General features: G+C 41.0%; 1 protein-coding gene and 1 long non-coding RNA gene across 3 annotated transcripts; one reads left to right on the top strand and one right to left on the bottom strand.

Annotated features, from left to right (window-relative positions):
• Positions 1–708: 708 nt before the first annotated feature.
• On the bottom strand, positions 709–1636 carry LOC146234346 (uncharacterized). Its single transcript, XR_014741557.1, has 3 exons — positions 1508–1636; positions 1289–1434; positions 709–1091 (listed from the first exon to the last, which is right to left on the bottom strand). It is a non-coding gene; the product is annotated as an uncharacterized LOC146234346 (long non-coding RNA).
• A 5068-nt stretch (positions 1637–6704) lies between these two features.
• Positions 6705–14689, top strand: LOC146234345 (rac GTPase-activating protein 1). Of its 2 annotated transcripts, XM_084688938.1 has the most exons (16): positions 6705–6791; positions 7203–7405; positions 7779–7915; positions 9201–9273; positions 9404–9454; positions 9604–9702; positions 10922–11066; positions 11267–11433; positions 11588–11749; positions 11888–11983; positions 12074–12272; positions 12982–13087; positions 13471–13603; positions 13707–13833; positions 13963–14074; positions 14268–14689. In XM_084688938.1, the coding sequence occupies exons 1-16, from the start codon at positions 6707–6709 to the stop codon at positions 14320–14322; spliced, it is 1950 nt and encodes a 649-aa protein (XP_084545064.1). In that variant the 5' UTR covers positions 6705–6706; the 3' UTR covers positions 14323–14689. The 2 variants fall into 2 exon arrangements, with proteins under 2 accessions (XP_084545064.1, XP_084545065.1); XM_084688939.1 differs by lacking the exons at positions 13963–14074; positions 14268–14689 and having other exon boundaries at positions 13699–13789.
• The last annotated feature ends 8800 nt before the right edge of the window (positions 14690–23489 follow it).

The raw sequence follows: 23489 nt of genomic DNA, 5'->3' as shown, positions 1-23489 counted from the left end.
TGTAACTGACACGAAACAGAAAATAATTCCTCAAGTAATAAGCCCCCGTTCAAGTGTTAAATAGAGAACTTGAAAGAAGACACTTTTTTGTTCTAAAACCGGACTATAAGCCGCTTCGAAATAGAAGTCGCATAAGCACAAGAAAACGGTAAAAAATTAGGTACTTTACTCTACCACACTACAGTACAGCAAATATATACCAGTCCACTGAAGGCTGAATTGATGAAGGGACTTCGAAAGTGACTTAAAATATCCTAACATTTCAGCATATTAAAATGTTTATTTTTAAAGTAAGCTTTAAGTGCATTGTTACAAAGATTATTTTTAGCATGCATTTTAAAATATAGTTATACACTATATTATATTTGTATAGTTGTACACTTTAGAAATTACATATAAGTTTTAGTATACATTTTTATAATATCTTTACTTAAAGTGTACTGTAGTACAATTTAAGTTAATGCCAGAGCAAGGGGAACTCTGTGCACTAATAATCTGTACAGACACAGGTTCTTAGAAAAGTATAAAAATACCATCTTTATTAATACATGGTATAGAGGTGTTGGTTTGGTTGGTCAATAGGTAAAATACATTTAAAAATCAATACGGGGGGGGGGGGGGGAGTCGCCAAGCTAATGGCAGAGGAGCCAGAGAAGCCAATGAGAACACCAATAGAATGGTTTATCACTGTTTATAGAAACACTGCAATTTAATGTCACTGAGAAATTTGATTTAAGGGCATTAGAATTCACACTTCACAGCAACTTCATGTCTAAACTACTCTTTGAGTGCAAGAAGGGGAACTAGGAAAGTTGCCTTCCAAAAGGGTCCTATATGCTACCCTGGCTACACCACCACCGAGACTGGCGACATGAGGGAAGGGGGGGACGACAAAACAAAGGAATAAAGAAAATGTAAAAAAATACTCCAGCCTGTGATGTACAATACATGTACTCTCACTTACAATAATACCAACGATCAACAGGCTGGAGGAAAAGAAAACAAACCAAAAACTAGTTAGGCTATGAGCAGCACCACAATCGTACGTGTAGAGAACAGCAACCAACAATGCCGGCTGCAGTCGAAAAAGTCTAAAAACATAAACAGACAATTAATACTTGTCAGTCACATTTCATAGTCAATACAATTTAGGATCTGGATTCAGTCAGCACACATTACAGAATAAATATGCCATAGCACCAATGCGCCCGTATCTACGCACATTCATCAGGGCAACAAAGAGAAAACGAGCTACACGACTGCGGGCAGAGCATAACTCAAGACGTACCTGCCGCTCACGTCAGTTTGCAAGGAACACTACATTTGTCGCAGGTCCCCCACGGCAGCCACAATACCCAGCGGGTGCTTGTATATGGAAAGTCACGCAAATACTGGTACGCCAAGGTTCGGTCAGCGTCTGCTCCTCCACACACACTATTGAAACAAACATTTTAGTATGGTAATCCGCAGTGAAATCATAATCAAGAAGAAAAACGCTTCGACATACCTTCGTACTTCAAGACAGCACCCAGATCATAGCTTCACACCAGTGTCAGCAGCAGAGTGACAACATACCGGTGTAAGGACCCCAGGTGTCTATTTATATACGCCTACCTCTACGGCAATTAAGTGGCCCACTAGACGCCCACTCCACACCCAATTAGTGACGTCATTGGCAATGGAAAAGAGCGCGGAGGAGAGAAAGAGAGAGACTAAAAGAACCCAGTCCTAGCCTGGTGCACAGGCTACATCATAGACAAACATCACAGCCCGTCGAGTGTTTGGTTCCTTAGGAAAACTCTGAAACGTGTCAGCATTGCTGTACAGGCTGGAAAACTGCATTTACGACTGTAGTACATTTGCAATGTCCTTGAAAAACGTTCTTCTTTGTAATTCTGTGGAAGTACACAGAGCAGCTTGCAGCAAATTTTAGGGTGTGACAAAGGTACAAACCAGAGCCAAAAAAGGTGGCTTTTCACTGGGTCTTGCAGCTGTTTGATTTGCAGCTGTTTGATTTACTGAAGTTATTATGAAATGTTATGTTCTACTAGCCATTTGCCTACGTTGGCAAGTCACTGTATTTCCAAGCCCTGATGGTGTAAAAGATACAGTACTGTGATCTTGTTCAGCCACAGTGCTTTTTCTCACCAGCCACATGTGGGCTATGTGTGTTCTTGACTATGACACCAATATGAATGAATTACAAGGACTAGCAGCAGCAGGCAGGAAGAGGAGGTCAACACTGTAGAATCACTGGGAGGGAAACCACCAAAGCCATCTTTGCATATGATGTGAATCTAAACAGTGAACAAAGCCAGTGGTGTACATTCCTTAGCTAAACTACCTTGACTCTCAGTGGCACCTCATTACATTTCAAGCACATCTCTTCATTCATGATACAGAAGGCTTATACTGGGGGTCAAATTATATAAACATTGAGAATTTTAACTCTCTATTTTTGCCAAGTAATCAGGTCATGTGAGGTCCTCAGCTTCATAGAACTAATCTTATATGCAATAACATAAAGAAGGAGAAATATGCATGTGCTGGTGAGCTAGTGATTAACACAACCTGGGAAGAGGCCAAACAAACCTTTAAGATCTCAAAGAAATAAACACCCAGAAAGGAAGCAGTCAGCAGCTGGGGATATATGCTAATTGTTGCAATGCGGAAGAATCCAGGAGCTCTGACAAACTGAGATGACATTGCATTGCTGTTTGGAGTTTGATAGGATGGAGGTTTTTAGTTTTTGATACAAAATCTCTAACAACTTATCCCTTCTTTACCCAAAACATTACCCCAAAACCATTAAAGCCCTCATGTAATATGAAGCGTGTACATATACACAGTGCTTCCTCATGGCATCTGACCTCAGTCTTAGTTGTAGGCCTACAGTATATGCACACCAGTTTGGATTGACATTTGTATAATTATGCATGAGTTTGACATGTAATTTTGCAAATGTTAATTTGAATTCCATTGTATTTATGTTGCAATTCAGGCAAACTTAATTCTGGCCTTATCAGTGCATTAGCTTATTGTGTTTCCATGGGACAAATAAACATCGACATACAAAATCTTGCTGAATGTCAAATGCTTTCATTTCTACAAAACTAATCAACAGACATGGAACTCACACCAAAATCATATACACTTAAATATGGTTTGCATTAAGAGGTGATAGTGCAAAAATCATTTTCTTTCCACCGACATTAGCGTCCGTTAAAAGTGTTAATACGAGGACAATCATTTGCAATGTCAATCCCCCCAAATGATGCCTTTTATAACCAAACATTTACTGTAAATTAATGTGCCAAATCAATCAAATGTCTTATCGCCTGCTGATTATTTGAGGGTTTAATAAACAATGCATATAGCAATGTGCTTGCGAGAATAACAGATTGTGTATTCTACACAACTCGCACTACTATAATACCATTTTTATCAACATGGCGTGGTGAGTGTTTAATTTAGAGAGCAAACCTCCATTTCTCAAAATCACTGTGGAATTATATGCATGTGGGAGGAGGGCGGGGGTGGAGGGGGTACGAGCTGCACAAGGAAAGAATAAAAGTGTGTATAAGAGAGATGACAGAGAGAGAGGAGTGGAAGATAGAGAGGTGAGTATAAGAGCAAAATTAATCAGAAATTGCTTTATACAAAAGGATTCATTAAAAATACCTTTGGTCCATTTTCATTCAAATAGGAGCTCTGTTATAAGGATTGGTTGATGGTGACAGTGGAGGTGGTGGTGAGGAGAGAGCTCATCTGAAATACTTCACATTATCATCCACCTGGATGTATATTTGCATCTGAGGCAGTCTAATTTATCTACCTTTTCTTAACAAAAACAAACAAATGTTTTGCTGGGTGCATTCAGTCCAAAATCGATTAACAGCACTTCAGTAGTCTGTCTCTGATAAGAGTAGCACAGTGATAGTGAGGATTTCACCGTGTTTGAGCAGTAAACTGACACGACACCAAGACACGTCTTATGAGAGGAAATGGTAAGCTGCTTTTGAATACCAACCACCGCCTGCCACAATTGAAAGCATATCAATGCAAAAAGCATCCTGAAAGTATATAATATCACAATAAAAAGAACAAGATATCATACCTTAACATTAAAAAGCACAAATTATGACAAGTATTTATATAAAAATATATAAAAGAATATATTCATTAGCATGTTCATTCGGGTCATACGATCACTGCGTCATTGGTTGGCTTTAGAAATGTGTGATTTCATGAACAAATCAATAAAATACATATTTAATTAAATAATGATATGACCTTTGATGTGACCAGACTGCTTATTTACCATTGCACTGAGTAAACCAGACACAACAAGGCTTTTCTCAAATACAGTCTTCTTAATCAGAGGCCACACACACATCCGAGACAGCACCTGGCTGCCCTTGAATGAATGGGCACAGTGCCATCTAGTGGAACAAAACCACATCCAACGCACATTGTTAATGAACAATTAAGAGAAGTGCTGGCTTGCCAAAAGGTTGCAAAATTGTAAAACCCCTGAAGGTAGTTTAACAGTCTAAACAATAAAATACATAAGAGTCTGATTTTATGAAGAGATTTCCAGAGAGGCAGTTTCCAGTAACATAACCGGTTTGTCTTACAAACTCATTCTCTCAGTACCCACTTGAACACAGGGCTCTCAAGTCTCACGAATTCGCCGTGAGACTGACGCATTTAAAGCCATTTCTCACGCATCACCTTGTATTTCTCCCGCTTATAACTTGTCCTGCTACAATTAATGGACAAGGCGCAGGAATACGGAGGTAAGTTTTCTGCTGAGTTGAGAGCTGTCTGTCAATCAGAACAAACTGTTTGAACAAACTGTTTGTATGAACAAACAGTGAAGAAGATTAGAAGTAGAACTTGGTAAGGCATGTTGAATCTTTAATTTATTGAACATCAACATTACTTTATAGCTGTTTCAGTATTCCAAAATAGTCAAGCTGCTTCCGGTTCTAACATCGTACGCGGAAACACTAATTCGGAGGAGGGGGAGCTGGGATTTGTTGAGGGAACATTACTATAGTTTGACAACACATCAGTACAACACTTACCATACCGGCTCACTTACCATACCGATCGGTATGGTAAGTGAGCCTGTCTGACAGCTGCTGCCAGCAAAGCAGAAACATACATCACCTTGCGCATAAGGTTTCGGCAATACGCACAGAATGCGCAAATGAGACCCGAATGGAAAGATTCGAATAATCACCCTGCCATCCCCCCCCTATAAATGTGACAGGCTGATATTAGGCTATGAAATTAATAGCATTCCATCAACATCACCCACCATGGCTTTCTTCGGAATGATTGTGCGCTGGTCTTTTTTGCAGCAGGATACATTTGGACCATCTACGCAGCTAGCAAGAAACTACCATGCATGTTACGTTGCTGAAATCTTATTATCATCAACATTATGGCATTCTTTGTATGTGCCATGGGCAATTTGAGCACGGCAACCGATCTGCATAACCGCAAACAATGTAACATACACCCAGGGGTGAAAGTAAGCCGGTAGTGGCCGGTACGCCGTAAGAAATTACGACACACGCACAGGCCCGTTGCGACTAGGGAAGCAAAACAAGCAATTGCTTGGGGCGCCGAGCTGGCTTGGGGCCCCAAGACAACGACTGGTTAAGAATAAAATGCAACGACAAACGTGTGAGCGGCCTTTTGATAGTCAATGCAGTAAAGTGCAATGACACTGTTGTCGGGATCCCCCTCAAGGGGCCCCTCTCATGATCTGTGCTGCTGGCAAAATACAAAAACCTCGTCGGTCGGCAGTCATCATGAAGCGGAATTATGCTTCAGGAAGCCAAAAAAGGAAGAAGAGAGAGGAAGAGGAGGATAATAAAAAACCAAGATAGTGGTAAGTGATAAATTACACTGGATAAAATAGCTCTACTTGTCTTGGTGTAATTTTGCAGCAGGTAGGCTAACAAAAATATGTTTATGTTAGTCCGTTAGACAGAGACTTAGTTTTAACATGCAGTGCTGTGTCCCGTGTTGTTTAAATAGATCGGAGTTTAAAAAAACAAGTGACATTCAACTGTCATTCTAGCGGGAGCGGTTTGCGGGACACATTTTGTTCTGCCCAAATCAACAAAGCTGCCATATGATGGCACTTGTCTGTACCTGACTGCCTGACCCTCATCAAAAACAGATACAGGTGGGTTGAAGAGTGATACTAGAGTGATAAGAAGTCCTAGTGAATGCTTGATAAGTAGACTATAATACAGTAAATAAACAAATCAATAAATAATTAGGCTAAGTGAAATTTTCGGCGCGCGCATTACACCTGTATCATAGTACCACCAAGAAATAAAAACTACTTTCACCCCTGCATATACCATCATAGACATCTTCCGCATGGTAATGAAATCTTGGTTCGGTAGCAGGGTGCAGGGTTTAACTATGCCAATGTGATACATTCTTCCTAAAACATTCTAATTTCACTTCACCTGTGTAGCCTCGGTCGCCCACGTGTTCGAGCACAGCATATTAAGTAGTCTAATTGACTAGGGCTTGGAACGCTGCAGGCCACTGACAGGTATGATATAGGCCTAGGTCACGTTCGCAGTTCAACCGTTTGAACATGAAATTTATGTAAATTAATGGATATGGAAGGTTACAATCATAACGGGAACGTTACGTCCCTCCATAGACGATAATGGAAGAGGCGTTGATCAGGGAAATACTCTCCCTCTGCCTCAACAGGATAGCAGCCGAAGGAAACGCACTTAATACTGAAGTCGGTACGTTTTATTTTTTTGTTTTTTCCGGTTTAAGATGAAACTCCAATGTTGTTGTTGGATGTTTAGGGAGAGACTTGTAGGCTACAGGCAAAAACGCTACGAAAATGTTATGCCTTGTTTGCTGTCAAGCATCCTAGAGAATACCTTGATTGTGTTTGGGTGTTATGTAGTATAATCATTTTAGACATTCATGTCAGAAATACTGTCAAATTAGACAGCTAGATAATATTAGATAGAATCCAACTCCTCTAATAATCATTGCAGCACTAGAGGATGTAACATATTATCCATTTTTACTTGGGGACTAATAATGACATCCATCGAGCACAAGCCTGTTTGTCTTCAGGACCCCATGGTCTCTACTCCTGACTTGCTTGCTTCTCACTGTCCCCCCTCCACTTGTCCTTCTAGAATTCATTGAGGTGGTGAAGAACTTCGAGGCCACAAGGAAGAAATGGCTCCACGTCGAGCTGGAGCTGAAGAAGAACAAGGAGCTGTTGGTTAAGTCAGACGTGGCTCAGGCTGCTCTGGAGGTCAAGCTCAAGCATGCTCGTAACCAGGTGGACGTGGAGATCAAGAAGCGCCTCAAGGCAGAGGCTGACTTCCAGTACCTGGTACAGCAAGTGCCTGGTACATTAGGCTAGCAGATGATCAATAAGGTTCAGAACAATGGCATTGTACACTGGCAGATAATATCCTTGTACACTGGCAGATAATAGCCTTGTATTCTGGTAGAGAGGAGTAGGCTTGCACACTGGCAGATAGACCAGTAGACCTGTAGAAGGACCAGTAGGTTCATCACCTGGGAGTTGTGTAAAATATACCCTAAAAATGCCTTGTATTTCCTATAGACATCCAATGTGTTTGATTAATTAAATAAGGAGATGCAGTTTGGATATTGATTAACATGAGGACACTTGGTGTGCTTTGCAGCTTGTGTGTTGTGATTAGGGACTAGCACATCCATGTCTTCCTGTGGCTCCACAGCAGAGGCAGATGCAGCTGATGTGTGATATTCTGGTCCAGGACAGCAAGTCCAGCACATGTCTGAATGATGAGCAGAGATCAATGCTGGCCAATTTAAATCCCATGGCAGCCAATGTCATAATGCACAAGAGTAAACGGTAAGACTTAAAGTATACACTATGTAAACTCTTCAAAAAAAGTTGGGGTCGTTTTTTTTTTTTTTTTTTTTTCTCCGCTTCAATAATACCAATTGGTATTGTATTTTATATAGTTGGAAAGCCTAATTCGTCACCTATACAACGAGGTACAACTTGTAAAGATTGTGCATTCATGGAAAGAGCAACACAGCTAAGTGTAACAGACGTGGTCTTGCATGTTCCGTCAGAGGTATACAGGCAACCGTCCGCTCCCACCGGGAGTCGAACACACCACCTCTGACTTCCCAAGCGCCACCACTACCAACTACGCCAACGAAAAGCTAGCTATTCGCCGACGCGGGTGGCCTGCTACATACTTGAGGAGTGAGTTTCACCACACACCGGCCACATTCACCCCTCAAACTCACTCCGGCCGGCTAGCTGATGCTAACCTAGCGATCCGGGTCACGGCACCGTTGTAACAGATGTGGTCTTGCAAGTTCCGTCAGAGGTATACAGGCAACCGTCCGCTCCCACCGGAAGTCGAACTCACCACCTCTGACCTCCCAAGCGCCACCACTTCCAACTACGCCAACGAAAAGCTAGCTATTAACTGACGCGGGTGGCCTGTTACATACTTGAGGACTGAGTTTCACCACACACCGGCTACATAAGCGTGTGGGTAGCGGCCCCAAAAAAGTATCCAAAATCCCCTGCAATATTCTTCTGTTGGTATTAACTATCGTTTTGAGTTGCTTGGTGGATTGGAGGATTGCACTCTCCCAAAGTAAAACAACACATATTGGCCATTCCTCATGCTGGTCAACAGCCTGGTCACATTGCTGTAGGATGGCATCCCATTCCTCAACCAGGATTTGCAAGTCAGCCAACATGTTTGCGTTGGTCACTCTGGCACGCCCAAGCTGATCCCATTTGAAGCTCAAAACGCGAGTGAATACCAACAGAAGAAAATTGCAGGGGAATTTGGCAATTGTTTTTGGGCCGCCACCCACACGGTTAGCTGTGTTGCACAAATGCACGATCCTTACAAGTTGTACCTCGTTGTAAAGGTGACTAATCAGGCTTTCCAACTATATAAAATACAATACAATTGGTATTATTGAAGGGGAGGAATTTTGAGGAGTTTATATATTATACACTACTGTTTATATATAGATGGATGGATACAGTACTGTATAGAGACTAAACCTGACCCTATACTCTCTTACACCATAATCTGTAATTATTTAGTTGTCATATAAGCCTTGGTTGATTGAAGTGTAAAGATTGTTTTATTTCTGGATAGATTATCGGTCATTGATGAGTCCTCGTTCCTGTCGCACTCTGATATTAGCTATGACAGAACAGATGATGACATGGTAAGATAATTATATCAAGGTTGACAGAACCAAAACAGATCTGTATTGGTGGGAACCGGCTGTGGTATGGATGTTAGCTATCAAATGATATTGCCTTCATGTTGGTCCTTTGATTTATCATTGGGAATAGGACCTGGACACTGTGGTCAAACCACTGAAGTCTAGGGCCAGGGAAAAAAGGGTGAGTAATATCCACATTTTTCAGACAGGAAAACTAAATTACTAAAAGGTTTTTGTTTTTATGAGGAATTAATTTAGTTTACATTTATGTTCCATCTATATGGTTCTTCCTTTTTCCCTGTTGTTATATTTTCTTCCTATAATTCCCAGCGTTCCTCAATGGGACCCATTGCCCTCGCTCCTGGAGGAAAGCGAGCACGAGTGGGAGGCCAGTCAGGAGATCTTCTGGGAGGAAGACCCATAGAGAAGGTGGCTGGAGGTTAAGCAGAGCTTAGCCTACCCTTGACCTGTCTTGAATAGACACATCTACATAGCAGATGTCTTTTTGACCTGCTAGCACAGTAGCTAGGGAGAGAGAAACAACTTTTTGTTATGCTGGGCAACTTGTTTTTGTGTATATAGTAAAAATAAGATTCCACTTTTAAATGGCGGATTTAATTTCTGACCTGTTATGAAGTATTTGATAAACACCTTTTCCAACCACCGCACTACATTTGATAAACATATACAGTATGTAGATAACTTGAGGCTGCATCAGTCTTTTCAACTGGTGCCTATGAAATGACAATCACAGATAACACCATATTCACCTAGTTTGGGTTCCAGCCATATGGAACGAATGGGCTGAATTGTTCAAGTTGAAAATAATGGGATATTTGATAGTCCTCCATTGTTTCCAACATTGCCCCCTCTATGTTTTCTCTTCAAATCTTCTGCTAAGATGGTTTTGGCTCTCCTGTGAAATAGCTGCCAAGTATTATGGAAGTTATTTGAACCAGCTGGAGTGGAACTAAGAAGCCTTTTCACTTGGGGGATGGTTACATGGGCTCAGCTTTTCTATCTTAAACCCTTCAGAGGATGTACTCAAAGGCACATAAAAATGAATTGCCTCTGGGTTACAATAATATATCCGTTTTATCAACAGGCCTTTGTTTGATGAGGACGCTACCAGCCACTTTGTCAGGGATTTAAAAGAGACCTCTTAACTCTCCTATTGTTGTCATGCATCCATTACTTCTCAAAGCAAATATTTTACACAGTTGTAATGACCATCATTTGTTCAATATAATCAGAGTGTTAGTATCTTATGTCCGTCCCTTAATTTGGGCATGACATCACTTCCTATGAGATGGTTCATCCATCAGTCCCCAGGCTGTCGACTGGGTCTCATGCTCTGTCTCCAGATCTGCACACCTGCTCTGTCTGGTGGAAACAGTACTGGAGCACAGCCATGCTGCCATCCTCTGAGACTTCCTGTCATTGGATCACAGCCATGCCGTCGTCCTCTGAGACTTACTGTCCTCTCCACAGAAGACATGACTCAAAGTGTAACAAAGGCCAAACTCCTGAGATTTCAGACTCCAGTTATCTGTCTTCAAACTCCAGAAGCGGGAATTAAATAACCCAAATAAGATTACTTGACATAAATCCCTCTTATGCATCTACTGTTACTGTTTTTTTCTCCAAGGATCTGGAGACTACGATTGTAAAGGCGTCTGTCACTACACCGGAGAGCGGCGGTCAGATTCACATGGTGATAGACATCACCCACGAGACCCCAGAAAAGCCTCCCAGGACATTCCGACAGGAGCACATCTTGCCCTCCATCTGTGGTGAGGCACCCCTGAGGCTCCACCTTGCAACACAATAATACTTTAGCTCACCCAGAGTGTGCCAGTTACAGAACAAGTGGAACACTTGACGCTTACAAATGCACCACTGAATCATCCATTTTAAAGGGCCTCTCCCTACTCCTAAATGCTTGTGCTGATTGTATTTCATTAAAGTATGTTTATTTTTAAACCTTGCCCAGACCAAACGTCTGTGTGGGTTCCTAATGATGAAACCATGACAGAGACTGACACTGTTATGGAGCTAGAGGAGCAGGGGGAGACCCCCACCACCATGGAGCCCAGCCTCACCCCAGTGTTCACTCCCACAGTTGAAAAAACCCTCAGGCACATTTTCCTCTCAAAAACAGTAAGGACCAACAGCTTAGTAGATCAACACCCACTTCATACTGATTGAAAACACTGTTGGGGCAGACTGGAAGGGTGATGTAATGTGCTTCCATCTTTTATAAGGGTTCTAGCAGGCTGGTTGCATTATGTAACGTGCTTGTTTGTGTGTTGAGGTGATCAGACCAGAGACCTGTGTGCCATGCGGGAAGAGGATCCGGTTTGGGAAGATGGCATTGAAGTGCAAGGACTGTCGGGTAGTTACCCACCCAGAGTGCAAATTTAAGTGTCATGATTGCTGCTCTCCTTCCAGATTTACAGGTCCTTCTGAAATGAAGGTAAATTCAGCTGTTTGACTCAAATACTGCTGTTAATGTGGGGAGGAGAAAAAGAGATACAGAACATTTCATTGAAATTAAGTCGTGCAGCAGGACTGAATTTCAAAGTGACCTCTCACTTTTTATGTTCCTCTTCAGGATGCATTGGAAAGTTTTGCCCCAGAAACCCAACCCAGAATACCCCTCTTAATAATTCAGTGTGTGAATGAAATTGAGAAGAGAGGATTGCAGGAGGTATGTCCTACTTCTGTACATGAATAGAATGGTCTATGTTTATCTATCACATCAGAGCTTATCCCAAGCCTTTCCCTTCTGGTATCTCAGAGAGGTGTGTACCGAGTTCCTGGAGGGGAGCGCTTGGTGAGGGAGCTGAGGGAGAAGTACATTCATGCAAAACAACCCCTAATGCTTGCAAAAGTGGACGAGATCCACGTTGTTTGTGGACTACTCAAGGACTTTCTGAGGAAGCTCAAGGAGCCTCTCATCACCTTCAGGCTCCATAAATCTTTCATGGACGCAGCAGGTATGTTGTCTCACTAAAATGGACATCATGAACAAACCACCCCTCTGACCCACACAAAAACACTACAACTCCCATAGTGCATTGCAAATGGCATGAGAAACAAGGAGCATATATATATTACAGCTGACCAATTAAATAAATGCAAATAGGACTTTTCTCCCGTGAAGGACCTCTCTGCTGAAAATGTTACATTCCATGTAGTATTCACAACCATTTTCAATTATGAAGCTCATCAGGCTGCTTGGCATGATGGGCTTCTAACAAGCTTCCACCAATCATTAAATGCCTCCCTTTACCTGCGAACATCAATGGCCCTAGGCATGGAAATTAATTTACTTAACCATCGTCCCTAAACCAATGAGGTTATTTCCTCACTGTAATATTTTACAACTCCCTGATGACTTCAGAGACAATCAACACCCAATATTTTTCCCGGCACTCCGTTGTCTCCTTTCAGTACATTAATTTCAATCTCGACCGTGATCTTGAGCGGAGGGTAAGTGAAAGTACATTAAGGGACAAGTGGGATGGGTTGGCGTGCCTGGAATGATCATATTCATTCTACCTCTGTGGCGCAGAAAACCAGCTACACTGTCAGGGAGATGTCTTCTTCTTATTGAATTAGAATAGATTTCTCGACGGTGTCTTCCAACTTAATTCTGAACTAATTCAAGCTAGAGTTGACTTGTATTGTATATATGTGTTCCAGAGATTCCTGATGAGGACAACAGAGCAGCTACCATGTGCCAGACCATAGGGGACCTACCAAAGTCCAACAAAGAGACACTGGCTTTCCTCATGCTGCATCTGCAGAAGTAAAACCAATAGTAGTTACCCCTTCACATAAAACATGATGATAAAGTGTAACCCCAATACACTTTAAATACATGTATTTTTTCCTAGGCAATTTCTTAACCCTTGTGTTATCTTCGGGTCATTGTGACCCATCAGTCATTGTGACCCACCGTCGTTTGCGACATCTTTACCGCAAACAAAAACAAAGTGAAGCATTTTCTTTTAACCGTTGGGCTGTCTCAGACCCCCCACATTGCAAAGATTAAAATAAAATTATTTTGATTTGCTTTTAAATTGGGTAAACACAACAATGGTTTGTTATGAACCTTTGGGTCATGTGACCCGAAGGCAGCACAAGGATTATGACATTTTAATTCATTGTATTTCTCCACCTCTTGTATAGAGTCATGCAAAGTCCACTTTGCCAGATGGACCAGAACAATTTGGCCCGGGTGTTTGGACCAACTATAGTGGGGCATGGAACCTCCGAACCATCTCCATTGACCATCGTGAGAGACACAAACATCCAACCCAAGGTAGCCACCTCTGGACCCTGTTGTGCTACAGGCCTGAAACAGAAATACCACCAAGGAAAGGAGAATAAATTAAAATAAGATCAGCATTTCCTGAGGGTTTCAGGTGATCACCTGTATGCTGTCCTTGCCTGCCGAGTACTGGAAGAACCTGCTCATGAACGAGAGAGACCATGTCATATCCTCTGTCATTGATGCCAACATCAATACTGACTGCCACAGCACAGACAGAGGTAAACAAGCCAGCCATCCACTCTCTATTGTAGCTGTGCCAAAATATACCCAGGTTTGTCGTTTTTAAGTTCTGATGTTTGTGTGTTGTAAGATGTTTGATCACTACTTTGTCCGCTGTTCTATTAAAGATCGTCTGTTTAAACCGTTGACCTCCCCTGAGATGAGTAAATACCAGAAGACCCCTACCAGTGGCTCTTTAAAGGGCAAGATCAAAACCCTGGGCCATGCCTTCAACAACACGTAAGACCACGCTTCACACCATCCTCTTTTACATGATTAGGTTTCTTAAACTCGTTCAGCAGTAGGTAGCTCCATGCATGAATACATGGACCATGGTTTCTAGTGTACATGTACAGTACTTGTACTTGCCGCAAATGGCAAAGTACCTTGAAACTACATTTTCTACAAAAACGGGTTGCTCTTTTCCCCACAGAAACAAGTTAAAGACTGACTCAGGCAAAAAGAAATTCTTCACGTCACCATGTTGATGGCATTGTTGTGTTCCTCATATTTTGGTTGTTGTTCAAGTGATTGCTTAGTATAGCGATCGTTTCATATTGATGTAAATACTGTTAATTTCTTGTATTTGTGCATTTCTTGTTATGTAAAATGTTTGTAGGTCTACGTATGTGTAAGTATGCTGTTCAATAGGAAATATAATTGAGTAAGTCTAGGGACAGGGAAGTGAATGTCAGCGATGCACTCGTTAGAACCCTCTGTTCCTGAAGTGTCTCCCTTTTCTCTCTAAGTACAGTGTGATGAAGGGTTGGTGACGGGGTGGAATTGTAGACACTCAAGGCACTCTAATCAACGAAAAGCACTCACAATTATGTAAAAATAAACTGCATTCATGGAATGAAACAGCTGAAGTCTGATCTTTGAGTACATTGATGAGGTAGCATGACCTGCAGCTGAAATGTGAAATCCAAGGTTTACATATACTATGCCTCAACTTAACCATCCAGAGGCCTGTTCCATAAAGCGAGTTTACCGAATAAGCCAGACTTATGTCAGTTAGTCAGACTCATTTCTAGTTCATTCGGTTCCATAAAGCTAGCTCAACGTAGTTTGAACTCAGTTAGTATGGCAACTTAGGCTGCGAATCTAGTCTGGTCAGGGTCAGAGTAACTGTCAGACTTAGCGTGACTTGGTGCTTAACCAGACGTTCCTGTAACACTGACCCAACGGGAAAACAATAATTTACTACGTATATTCTAATTTTCTTATTCTCATCAGTTTAATCTTTTCAACATTGATAGAAAATCAACTTAAATACTAGCCTGACGTTGTCATACTCATAATTCTAGTCAGAATATGAGTCTGAGAACTCTCCGTTGGGCTTTGACTACGGGCGTGTTTCAAACGAGCCTGGAAAACAAATGCCTCTTCGCTTAATTGGATAGACCTACAACCAATCAGAGCAACGTAATATGTTGTTTGTTCAAAACAAATTCAATTTAAGCGCTCTTTTGTGACGAGGGTGATTACGTTACTGTTGATCATCTGTCCATCATCCTATAAAGCCCGCCCTGGCAATTTCATTGGTACGCCCAGATTCTGGTTTTCTGTAGCTAGTTGTTCCCCAATACGAGACCCTCCAGACCCAACTTCCCGACCAAATTCTTTTGTGGGTGGGGAGAAGTTGGGCTGGTAGCCAGGCTACTTAAATAGCCTACATAGGCTACAACATTTAGCCTAATGCATTAAACAATGATGAACAATGCTTTGATAGGCTACACACCATGTATGGATGTTAGTTTGTGATTTCAAATGTTTAGGCATCAGGCATAGTCCTATGTCTCAATCTAAATTATCATAGCAATATAATTGTTAACAGTAGCCTACAATTGTAAAACAAACCTAAATCCGCCCTCCGTTTCCCACAAAAACCATGTTAAAAAGTTAGGCTACTGGATGTATTGATTAATAGTAGGCTATTTCATTTTGAAACGATTTCAAAAAAGCCAATGTAGATGAGTTTAGAGTTTTTTTTTTTTAATCAACGAAGTAAAGGTCTAAAAAGGTCCTCGACTGACGTAGCCTGTTGTTCACGACGTCAATCATGGCGTGTCATTTTTTTTATTGAAGCGGTGGATGAGGCAGACGCGGCCTTACCTAGCCTATGTTTCACCCGTTTCAATTGAAACGAGCCCCGCCCTCCAAGGGGGCCCCCAACAGACCAGCAAAAATCGAACTACGAGGTTGTGAAACGAAGGTTTCTGCTCCTATAAAAGCCACAAGTTCGTATGAAATCAACCTAGTTATTTGCGATCTTCTGTTATACTACATTACCCACAATCCTACGCAAAACAACACTGACTGACGTCTCTCTGATTGGTCGAACTCACAGTTACCATGGCGAAGTTTACTGCGGGCTCTGTTCAAAAACTTAGACAGCTGTCTTAATCATAGACATAATAATGTCTATGGTCTTAATCCTTGATGTCTTACTAGACAGGTGTCTAACGAGACAGCTCTCTTCGGGGTAAGGTATCTTAAAGGGGCAATTGACTGTAAAACCGATTTTACCTTGTCATAGTTGAATAACGACAGTTCGGTGTGTAAAATGAACATACCGTGAATATCAAAGTCCATTGACACCTCTTTCCTATTCAAATCTCAAAAAGAAAAAATGTGGCTGTAAAACGCTAGCTTTTCAACAAAGCTACCGGTCCTACGTAGGACCGGGGACCGCCCTTTTTGGCTCTGGTCTGTATCTTTGTCCCGCCCCCGAATTTACATACAGACCAGCCCGAGGTAGCGCCTATCTCCGATACTAGTTTAGCTGCGCGCTGCTCTGTGTAAGCTACTTATAAGGAATTACAAAGAAGAACGTTTTGAATTATAACAAGGATATTGATAATGGACCACGGTCGTAAATGCTGTGTTCCAGGCTGTACAGGGAAGGCTAACACTCACAGTCTTCCCAAGGAGCCAAACATTCAACAGGCATGGCTGCTGTTGTCTTATGAGAAGATCCCGGCGAAGTTCGACACTCAATCATTCATTTGCTCTGAACATTTCACCCCAGACAGTTTTGACAACCTTGGACAATTGCAAGCAGGATTTGCTAGGAAGCTGAACCTGGAAAGAGGTGCTGTTCCGACCGTATGCTCATTGCAACCGCAAGCTATAAGGACAGTATGATGTTGTGCTAACAGTTATTAGCAATGCTAACGTTTCCTGTATAATATAGCATACCAGGTAGAATCCCAGCTAACAAAATGACGTCCCCAGGACGTCTCCTGGACGTCCCCAGGACGTCTCCTGAACGTCCCCGAATGTTACCAGGATGTCGCAAGGGAACGTCCCCATGACGTTTTTTGTAGGGTCCCCTGAAAGTCCAAAGACGTCCATGTAACGTGCTCATAACATTTAGGGGACGTTCAGGGGACGTTTGTCTGCAACGTCATGGGGACGTTCCCTTGCGACATCCTGATAAGTTTCGCATACCAAATGCAGAATCAATTTCTCAACCTTAATTTATAGTCACATTTATGCATTTAATGGATATTTTTGTATAGAAAGTATGAAATGCATATTAGCCTATAGTGCAAAACTAAACTGAATGTGTTCACTTAAACTCAACAAGGTAATTTAACTTCTTTATTTAAAAAAATCAACTTTAAGGATAACAGGCTGCTGCTAAGTATTGTGTATTGTAACTTACTATGTGTATACTTGTAGAAGAAAAAACACGATTTACAGTATAAACAAACACTTTATTCAAATGCATTTTAAAAGCCTGAATTAATTTTCTTAAATTTTAATTGTCAACCCCTTCTCATCCTCTCCCAACTCCTCCTCATCTGCCTCCACCAGTTCGTCCGGAATCAACACCTGCAACATGAATTAGCTACAGTTAGACAGCAGTTCAAATGCAAAGAACATTAAGTGGAAGTGTATGTTATCCATATGCTCCTGGAGTTATTTTTAGGACCGTAACAAGTAAGTAAGTAAGACTTTATTTATATAGCACATTTCATACAGGAATTGCAGCTCAAGGTGCTTTACATAAAATCAACAAAAACAATAATACAAGTGATAAAAGTAATAGATCTAAAACATATAACAAACCAGACTAGCCGCACTCTATCTGCGGTCTCTCGAATCCATCTTGGATCCGAGCTGCCTCGTGCAGTTTCCACACATATAACAACCCAGACAAGCCGCACTCTATCTGCAGTCTCTCGAATCCGTCTTAGATCCGAGCTGCACTTGCAGTTTCCAAACATATAACAAAACACATGCACTCTTGCAGTCTTTGTCATTTCTCAATTAAAATAAAACTAAAATAAAAAACTAAAATAAAGTAAAATTGTAATAATAATAAAAACTACAGAATAACAAAATACAATAACTCAACAAAATTGATAAAATGTAACACATAAGCAATAGTGCAAGTCAAACACAAGCCGCAATCTTTGCGGGAATACAAAGCAAATCTGTAAAAACAATAATATAACTACTACCAGTTGTAAGGCCCTTCTGAGATAAAAATTATTTAGATGCTTTGGTAAAAAGGTAGGTTTTAAGCTGTCGCTTCCGGTGACCTCTAATAGGCCTGCATTTGATGATCGCAGTGTTCTAGCTGGTGTGTAGTTTATAAGAGAGTTAGCAATGTAGCTAGGTCCTTGTCCGTGTAGAGCTTTTTATGTGAGGAATAGGACCTTAAAGTCAATTCTGAAGGTAACAGGGAGCCAGTGTAAAGTAGCTAGGACAGGACTAATGTGTTCTCTCCTTTTAGTTTTGGTTAATAATCTAGCTGCAGAATTTTGAATGAGCTGTAGTCTTTCAGTGGTTTCCTTGGGAAGACCAGTGAAAAGTGCGTTACAGTAGTCCAGCCGGCTGGATATAAAAGCATGAATTAACTTCTCTGCATCATTTTGGTTTATGAATGGTCGTACCTTTGCTATATTCCTCAGGTGAAAGAAAGCTGTTTTGGTCACTTTATTAATGTGGGAGTTGAAATTCAATTCTGAGTCCAGGATTACACCGAGACTTGTCACCTCTGGTTTAAGCCAGGGGGTTAAACTTCCTAGATTCTTAGTAAGCATCTCTCTTGGATTTGGGGCCACATAGTAGGACTTCAGTTTTGTCTTCATTTTATTTAAGAAAGTTATCATTCATCCATTTGTTTATTGCCAACAGCCAGCTGGTAATGGAATTGATGGCCGCTGCATCGTTGGGTTTAGTGGGTATATATAGTTTTGTGTCGTCCGCATAGCTATGGAAATTCATGTTATGTTCTCTGATTATGTCACCGAGTGGTAAAATATTAAGAGAGAAAAGTAATGGACCTAGGCAGCTTCCTTGAGCAACCCCGTAGCAGTTCTCATGTTTCTTAGACCTATGGTCTCCTAAACTAACATAAAACTTCCTTCTTGTGATATATGATTTCATCCAGTTCAATACACTATCTGTGAACCCAATAAGCTTTTTCAGTCTATTGATTAGGATGTTGTGATCAATGGTATCAAATGCTAGATAGAGACTTAATTTGCATCAGAGTTTAGTCTGAGGTCGCTAATTATTTTGGTGAGAGCAGTTTCAGTACTGTGATATTTCCTGAAACCTGACTGCGAGACTTCCAGAATGTTATTTTCTTCAAGAAAATAATTTAGTTGGACTGAAACTATCTTTTCCAGTACTTTACTAATAAATGGAAGGTTTGATATTGGTCTGTAATTTGCAAGTAGACTTATCCAATTTGGGTTTCTTTAATAGGGGCTTTACAACAGCTGTTTTGAAGGCAAATGGGAAGACGCCAGTGCTAAGGGATGTGTTTATAATCTCTAGCACCAGACCTGAGACACTATGAAACACTCGCTTAAAGAATGTTGTGGGTATAGGATCAAAATCTGAGGTTGTGGAGTTAGATTCACTGACAATTTTTGAACTACTGATCTACTGATGTCAGTTTCGACCCCACTATTACTAGTACTAGATCTGATCAAAGTTATTTTGTTCTTGAAGAACTGGTCAGCTGGTCAATGGTCGAGAAAAGAACTCTGGAGTTTCTGGCATTTTCTGTAATAATGTTGGAAAAATATTCTCTCCTCGCTAGACGGATGGTTTTGTTGTAGGTGGTTAAGTGTATCTTTATAGATATTGTAGTGGATAGTGATCTTTGTTTTCCTCAATTTTCTCTCTGCTGCACGGCATTTTCTTTTCGGTTCACTAACATTTTTATTTCTCAGCTATGGGGAGGTTCTGCTTGTAGACTTCTTTTTGGTTTTCAGTGGTGCAAGAGTCTAATACAGATAATAGTGCATCATTGAGGTTCTCTACCATTCCATTCAGAGAGCAATCATGATTAGTTGGTTCATATAGAGCAAATTGTTCTGAACATTTTATCATAGCTGTATCGTCTAAATATCTTCTTTGGAATAAGAATTCTTTTGTGGTTTTTGTTGGGATAATTTCCACATTAAAAAGTATACAATGATGGTCTGAGAGGGGTAGATCAGTTATTGAGATATTATTGATATTTAGTCCAGTTGTTATCACTAGATCTAGTGTGTTTCCGTGCCGGTGTGTTGGGTCTGTTATGTGTTGAGTTAGATTGAGACTGTCTAGGAGATTTAAGAGCTCAATAGTTCTTGGGTCGGCTTTTTTATTTACTTGGATATTTAAGTCTCCGTTTAAAACTACTTTGTCATATCTAGTGACACATAGTATTAATAGTTCAGAGAATTCTTGTATGAATATTGGCGAGTGCTTGGGTGGCCGATATATAATGACAAAAAGTATTGATTCGGTTTTGAGCTCTATAGCAAGATATTCATATGAGGTGAATTCACCTAGCTCAGTGATTTTGAACAATAGTTCAGAGGAGAAGATAGCTGCGACTCCTCCACCTTTTTTGGATTTCCTAGAAACTTGGTGGAAGCTGTAATCTGGCGGACACGCTTCTATCAAAGTTGCTGTTGCCGTGTCGTTGTTTAGCCAGGTGTCTGTTAAACAGATGCAGTCTAATTTGTTTTCTTTGACCAGATCATTAACTAGAAATGTTTTGTTATTTAGTGATCTAACATTTAGAAGGACCAGTTTCATCTGTGGGGTATAACAGATAAAACAGGGGTTGATAAATCTGTTTGAAGAATATGGATAGTTCTGTGACTTCTGACACTCGTTTCAGGTTTGTAACCATGCATTTTACCATGCCATTTTCTGTTTGTGATGATGACCGGTAAGTCTAATGAAATAGCATGGTGGCTGTCCTAGCGTAGCTTTTCATTGGGAAAGTCTATGTCACTGAGCTGTTCCATCACAAGGGAATTCATCCGGGGGGTGCAGATATGTGCAAGGCCCATGTCCTTGCAGGAGGCTGTTTGAATGTTCTGTTTTGTTCCATGGGAGGTTGTTTGGGATGTGTCAGTCAGCTTAGACACAACAGGGATAGGGGGAGCAACTTGATTTGTGGTCAGGAGCACGGGACTGATGTTTGCTGTTAGTAGTTGAGATCGTCTACGGTTTGGGTGGAGTCCGTCAGCTTGAAAACGGTGAAACGGAAAGCTTCCCTGACCTTCAGTATCCAGATATTTACAACCATCTAGCTAGTGCTAATCAACTTTCCTTCATACTCATCGTGAACATTTGTCCGACGTAGCAACGTAGCATATCATTATCAGAGAATGTCTAATATGGAGAGAACTGACACTCTCTGGAAACTTCCGGGTTCTGAACTGGTTGAAGTTCCATGTGAGGGCGCTAACGAGCGAGTGCAGAATGAATGGAGGTCTATGGAGGTATACCCCTCAAAATCCACTTTTCTCAGGTTATAATTTTTTGTCAAGTAATTTGAATTCTGAATTCGAAAGGGGAAGCAAAAAAATACCCACTGCTGGCTGTTAGATTTTTTAAAAGTTGCCTTTCTGTTCTAAAAAGCTTTTGAAAATGTAATTGACGTCATACAAATCATCATACGACCAGAGCTACTGCTTTACGGAAAGCTCTGGTCACTTACTTTTTTCTCTCAGGGCATCGACAACACAGCTGACAGGTTAGGCTTTCCCTGTCAATACACATGCTAGAAAGAGTTTTGGCTTGCTAATGTTGTTGCTAATGTTGCTAATGCTCTGACATTCTGATTCCGCTTTGGATGCCATCAAGCAAGAGCTCTGGTCGTATCAGTGCTTCACTAACCAATCAGCATTCATTAGCAGAATGCTAGCGTGTTATAGGCAACAACGACTCACCCTGTAAGAAAATAAAAGGACATAAGCACTCGTTCATTCAACTTTCGACCTATAATCCATGTTGAACATGCAAAAAATACAATCAAATCGGAGATTTCTCAACGACAATCAGGCAAAAGAGACAAATTTAGCCGTTTAGCTCCATAGACTCCCATTCAACATGCACTCGCTCGCGATCACCCCCAGTGGAACTCTGGTGGAACTGCAGCCAAATTCAGTACAATGGGGCTCAATAGGGAGTGGCAAGGCTCTCCTTAAACAGGCTCTGTCATTATGCTACTTTTCTTGCAAAACGTCTAGGTTTATTGTAGCTCTAGTCTAGAGATAACTTTCCAAAAGTAGCTTGCTACTCTACAATAGAGCTAACGCTACTTGACTTGCTAGAGCTGTAGCCTTCACCTGTCCAAAAGTAGCTTCGGCTGTTTTGTATTTTCTGTATCCTTAAAGACACGACACCACTAGTGTGTAGGCATCCGATTTAGAGCTTGTCCGACGTAGCAACAGTAACTAGAGATCATGCGCGTCTGAGCCCGTAACCAGGACAACAATAACGCTAAGTGGCAATGACCATAGATATATATGGCAATGACAGCCAACTGTCATTATGATAGCTACTTTTCTTGAAAAACATCTTGGTTTATTGTAGCTCTAGTCTAACTGTCCAAAAGTAGCTTGCTACTCTACAATAGAGCTAACGCTACTTGACTAGCTAGAGCTGTAGCCTTCAACTGTCCAAAAGTAGCAGCTGTTTTGTATTTTCTGTATCCTTAAAGAGACGACACCACTAGTGTGTAGGCATCCGATTTCAAGTTAGCTGGTTAGCTAGTGTTATCGAGAACTTTGTTAACTAGGCCTACTGTACAAATCAAGATGATACTGTACGACGTCTCAATTTAGCCGACTTAGAAAACTAGTGCCAACTCAAATTGGCTAGAAATTAATATACATTCATCTTCGATATGGCTATTTCACATTGGATAAACATACAAATACATAGATAGTAGAGCTAAAGTTTGTATTTAAACATATTTACCTCAAATTCTGTCCTTCGGGTGGCCCACCTTCACAGGAGTGCGCTAAATTACTAGCCAACTACACAAAAAACACTTAAAACACAAAAACAAAGAACTAAACTATCAACACTAAAACTTAAGTTGAAGAAATATTTACACAAATTGATTATCAAACGGTATTATAGCTATAAATGAAGGATGCGGGATCAAAAAGTTTTGCTGTCTCTCAACGACTTCTTCACTCAACAACAGGGCTCACGTCACGAGGGGTGACGTCCGCGAGAGATTTGCTGTAATAGGCTAGTATGGAACATTTCTAGAGACACAGCTGGTGCTTGGATAGGCTGGATCCAGCTTAGATGTTTTGTTTCAGTACATCCACAAATTATTTATGACTATATTGATTACTTCGCTCAAATGCAAGTTATTGGTACCATACAT

Source organism: Hypomesus nipponensis, chromosome 23 (genome assembly GCF_054491055.1).
Source record: "Hypomesus nipponensis isolate SF chromosome 23, ASM5449105v1, whole genome shotgun sequence".
Taxonomy (NCBI): Eukaryota; Metazoa; Chordata; class Actinopteri; order Osmeriformes; family Osmeridae; genus Hypomesus; species Hypomesus nipponensis.
Note: the sequence above shows the minus strand (reverse complement) of the source record. Positions and strands in the feature narration are given on the sequence as shown.